The following is a 5,605-nucleotide window of genomic DNA, read 5'->3' on the forward strand; positions in this document are numbered from 1 at the left end:
AGTGCTTTATTGCCCACAAAGAGTGCTTTATTTGTACAATAAAACAGTCTTTTCAATGCAATAAGCACCCTTTGTAGGCAATATGTTTGCCCTAAAGTGTACTTATGAAATGTAAAGTACACCTTTTACTTTGATCTTTCTCACGCAAAATTCTATAATGTATAAGAATTTATTTGTTGCATTAATTATGAAGGATATCAGGTACAATATCTCATTATTTAGTACAGTTTAAGTGAAGTAAACAATCTAGATCAGTACCACAGTGGATTAGTAATATCAAGTGAAATTAATTCAGTTACAACTATCATACATTGGTTAGTGGAGTCACTCTGATTATTAATAAAACAGTTAGCACTACCATTCAGCACAGAGTACTGTATGCTTAGTAATGATAAACAAATGAACAAGTGTATTATGTTATGTACACATACATGTAATAATTATATTATGTGTAGCTGATCATAGTGTCCATAACTCCACCAAGTTCTGCATTTAGCTACATAAATTCTGATAATAAATTTAATGCTGTATATTTAATATAAATATCTACTAAAAACAAATGAAATAAACAATCTGATATGGATGAATCCAGCTTGGCTTACATAAAAGTATCTAAAATAAATAAATTATTCTTAAATATATAATTTTTTTGTAATCCAATCAGCTGTAATTGTGATGTATATCTTACTAACTATTGAAAATCTAATAATGCCACAAGGAGTTTCCAACAGTTTACTAGTTTCTACTTATCGAAGTACTTAGCAATCATGCAGTCTCACTCAAGCTTTGGTGGAAAAATATTTGGCAAACAATAATACACCACTGATAAAATGCCTTTCGCTAAGGTGTTGTGTTGGCCAGCTCAAAACAATTATTGACCAAGATGAACTGTATTAAAAACTAATTTAAAGGATGAATAAATGGTCATAAAATGTGTAACTTGATTAAAGGTAATGACTGTTTAGGCTGTAAGCAAATTAGCATCAGAACAAATTCACATTCTGTTAAGAAAAAACAGCCATCAATATCACACAGGTAGTTATAGCTTCAGCTTGGTTGTTGTCCACTTGGCTACATTGTCAACACAGTTATATGCAATAGTGTATAGTATCCAAAGCACTTAACAACTGTATGTTGATGTTAAATTTGCACAGATAGTGCAAAATGCTATTGAAACTTCTCATAATAGCATCTTTGAATATTATTGTACTGAATATAATGGATTATGAGCACAACATGTTATGTTGCAACAAATCTCTGAAAACTTTTGTCAAGAACTACAATAAAAATGAAATAAAACTAATAATGACAAGAATGTTTATGCATGACTTGAACTTCAGTTTCTGTATGTATTCAATAGGTAGGTAATATACATATATTATAAAAATATAGTCTACCAGAAAAGGACAGATTTTAAGATATTCAGATAGGTATACATGTACTGTACATACAAAGTTTAATCCAGCAAGTAAGCCATTTTCAAATTGTGTGTGCACATATGTATAATACTATTCTCAGATCATCATGTTTTTACTTCTATTGCTGCTACTGCCATCACTACTTCACACTACAACTGGTAGGGTGTACAATGTGACACCTGATGATCACTGCTATTCTAACACTACATTTCATCATTGTCATAACCTACAATACTACCTGTTGAATGCCACCAAATACTTCACGTCTAATACTCAACTACACTTTCTACCAGGACTACATCACCTTCAATCTGATCTCATCATACAAACCGTTTACAACATTTCACTAATTGGTACAACACCAGACACTGTCATCCAGTGCAACTCATCAGTTGGTATTGTACTGACTAATATTACTAACCTGATATTAACTGATATAACAGTTAGGAACTGCTCCGGTAATTATAGCAGTGCTGTAGTCTTGAATAGAGACTGCAGAAGTGAGATATTCATTATTCAAATAGGACTCTTGATCAAACAATGCACAAATGTTCAACTGAGACAAATAGTGATAGAGGAGAACTTTAATCCATATGGTATAGTTGGCATCAATATTTTGGGAAACTCAACCTTCTTAAATGTCACAAATAATCTCTTAGGAATTATCTATAACAGTACAAAGGATATGGAATACCAGCATCACAGCCTCTTGATAGAACATTATTACAACTCTGTCAGCAATTTCATACCTGCTACTATAATTACATTTATGCAGCAGTCACACCAAGTAAATGTTAGTTTAACAAATTCATGGTTAAGCAGGCAAAGAGTCACCATTTGCTTTCAAAATACTGGAAAAAGTCAAAGTATATTCATGGCTAAGTCTTGTCATTTTACAGATGCTTACAATGAATTTATGATCTATATAAGGTCCACTGTACTGCAGCTGGGTAATGCTGTGCAGTTTGACGACTGCTCATTTTCTAACAATGAATTTGATGATATAATTACAATGGGTAGAGTGATTGATGTATATAATGGCCCAGATATACAAATTGTCGGTTGTAACTTTCACAACAACTATAATGCAATGGCATTTGGTAAGGTGTATACAAATGTACCAAATCTATTTGGAGTTACAAGAATCAGAATTGCTAAAACAACTTTTTCATCAAGTACTGGACCGGTAACAAAAGAATTTATCAGATTACAGATTGTTGACCTACACTTGATAGGTCCAATAATATTTTACAATATTAGCAACTCCAACAGCATCTTCAGATTGGAAAAATCTAATGCCACATGTTATGATTATATTGAATTTAAGAACACAACTGCAAGATCAATTTTTAGATATCTTGGATATTCATTTCCCAAGGTTAACTTCTTTCTGTTTATTACAGAAAATAGTATAGTTAATATTACACAAAGTAATTTTGTTAGATTTGCATTCCCTGAAAGAGATGAAATCCTGGGAAATTATCCACTTTGTTACTTTCAATATTTAAGTGATGAGCAATTAGACAGCAACTACATCTATCATAACTATTCAATAATATTAAGCAAAAATGAAAAAGTTTTTGAAAACAATATATTGATGGACCTGCCAATTACACACTGCAGATGGTTACCAAGATCAGCATTTAAAACTGCAATGCCATTCAAAGTAAACAGTCAATATATAAGATATGCTAACCAGTCAGGACAATTCAATGCATCACGATTAATTGTTAAAAGGAAGCAAATATGCCTTTGTGACAATAACATGTCTCATGACTGCTACAGAGATTTACTTGGTCCAATATATCCTGGACAAGCAATGACATTGAATATTTACCTAAGGGGCCATAATATACCAGTAGGATTTGTATCATCTAATAATACGATCATCACAGTTATAAATGATACCGACTGGCTACCATCAACAGCTTGTACTGTGACTAATCCATCAGAACTAACAAAAACAATCAAAAATGGTATTTGTGCAACAATAAACTATACCACTGCATTTCCAACACAAAGATGGTGTGAATTATTCCTTAAAGGATTTTATGATGGTGGTGAAGTAACAGACATTTATTATATTGAACAATTACCATGTCCAATTGGCTTCATCAAGATAAATAGTATTTGTCAATGTTATCCATTCCTCCTCAAGTTCAGAATTAAATGTAATATCAATGATCAGACCTTACTACGTCATCCAAATACTTGGTTAGCACCAACACCTCATAACAATTCGTATGTGTACAGCCTTTCATTACAATGTCCTTTCCACTACTGCTTACCTCACTCATCACATCTTAGCTTCTCCACTCCTAATTCACAGTGTCAGTTTAACAGATCTGGTATATTGTGTGGACATTGTCAACAAGGTCTCAGTACTGTATTTGGATCCTCTCACTGTCAACCATGTTCAAATATTTACTTGTTTCTAATTGTGCCCATTACAATAGCAGGTCTTATGTTAGTCTTGCTACTCTTTTTTCTTAACCTCACAGTAGTTGATGGAACTATCAATGCATTTATATTATATGTTAATATTATTAGCATTAACACTACGGTGTTCTTTCCTAAAGTAAGCAAATTCACACCTGCTTACATCTTTGTTTCCATAGCTAATCTTGATTTGGGTATTCAAACATGTTTCTACAATGGTATGGATGACTATGCCAAGATATGGTTACAATTGGCATTTCCCTTCTACCTCATTTTCATTGCTATATCACTTATCATCATGAGTCACTATTCCAATAAAATACAGAGGCTCACTGCACGTAGAGCAATCCCAGTACTTGCTACACTATTTCTATTGTCTTATACTAAAATACTTCTTATAGTATCGAGTGTTCTATTCCATTACTCTAAACTTATTCACCTACCCAGTGAACACTCTACAATAGTGTGGTCAGTTGATGCTAATATACCTTTATTTGGAGTCAAATTCACCATACTGTTTGTAACATGCATTGCACTCTTCTTAATTCTGCTACCATTCAATATCACATTATTGTTTACAAGAACTTTATCAAGATATAAATTTGTGCTTAATTTTATACCATTACTGGAGACTTATCAAGGACCATACAAGATGAAATACTACTACTGGACTGGTATGCAACTTGTGATAAGAGTTGCTATCTATGGAATATCATCGCTGGATAAGAATATCAACCTCACCATTGGTGTCATCCTTCTTAGTACATTAGCAGTATTTCAGGGATGGATAAAACCATTTAAGGTCACATACAAAAACATACAAGAGCTAATGTTTACAATTAACCTTCATTTATTGTTTGTTATTTCTATGTCTAGTCAATACACAATGACTGTTACTAATACAATGGTTGCCATAGCTGCAGTTCAGTTCACTTTCATTATCATATACCACATCATCACTTACACATGTGGTGGAGTTATCAAACATAGGATTATGGCTACAAAGAATACACTATTTGGTAAGTTATTTAACCAAGAACAAGTTCAACATTACGATAGTGAAGAAGACATACCTAATGTTCAAGGATTTAATGAGTTGCAAGAACCACTTATGGGATTTGACTAGTGATGAACAAACTGCTGTGACAGCATTACGTTTTTCAGTTGGTACACATAATATTATTCAGAAGCACGCAATACAGCACCAATTTTATAACCATATAATTACAATTTTGTTGCACCTTGAGGGTATTGTATACATAATTATGTAAGAATTTAACTGTAATGTCACTTTACATAATATTATGACTGTACATTAGAAATAGTTCTAACTATTATAGTGATATTATATAGACTTGTTTCATGTAGAGGTACTGTAAGATTTGCATAACTTTCAGTTACAACAGTCGCAGAGTACTTTGTGAAAACTTTCTTCTTTCCTTTACTCTACTTAGACTTTCTAACCATCTTAAGTATGAAGATGATACTGGTGAGCAAGCAGTTCATCTGCATGTAGAAACAGCTACTTGCAACCCCCGACTTTAACTATTTGCAGTCAAACATCATTATTATTAAATATCTCTGTGTTTCTGTTGCAATGAATTTGTAATGCATAACATCCTTAATAGTTTTGCTTGATCAATGAAATGTGCAATATGATACAATTGTAAACTCTGTTTTTGACGATCGCTAATTTACCTAGATCTGTAGATATACAGTATAAACCCATAGCTGGGCCTATGACTTAC

General features: G+C 32.5%; 1 protein-coding gene across 1 annotated transcript; it reads left to right on the forward strand.

The window, feature by feature from the left end:
* The first annotated feature begins 1,410 nt into the window (after positions 1–1,410).
* Positions 1,411–4,983, forward strand: LOC136247841 (uncharacterized). Its single transcript, XM_066039663.1, has 2 exons — positions 1,411–1,468; positions 1,519–4,983. The coding sequence occupies exon 2, from the start codon at positions 1,525–1,527 to the stop codon at positions 4,981–4,983; it is 3,459 nt and encodes a 1,152-aa protein (XP_065895735.1). The 5' UTR covers positions 1,411–1,468; positions 1,519–1,524.
* Positions 4,984–5,605: the final 622 nt, after the last annotated feature.

Source organism: Dysidea avara, chromosome 2 (genome assembly GCF_963678975.1).
Source record: "Dysidea avara chromosome 2, odDysAvar1.4, whole genome shotgun sequence".
Taxonomy (NCBI): domain Eukaryota; kingdom Metazoa; phylum Porifera; class Demospongiae; order Dictyoceratida; family Dysideidae; genus Dysidea; species Dysidea avara.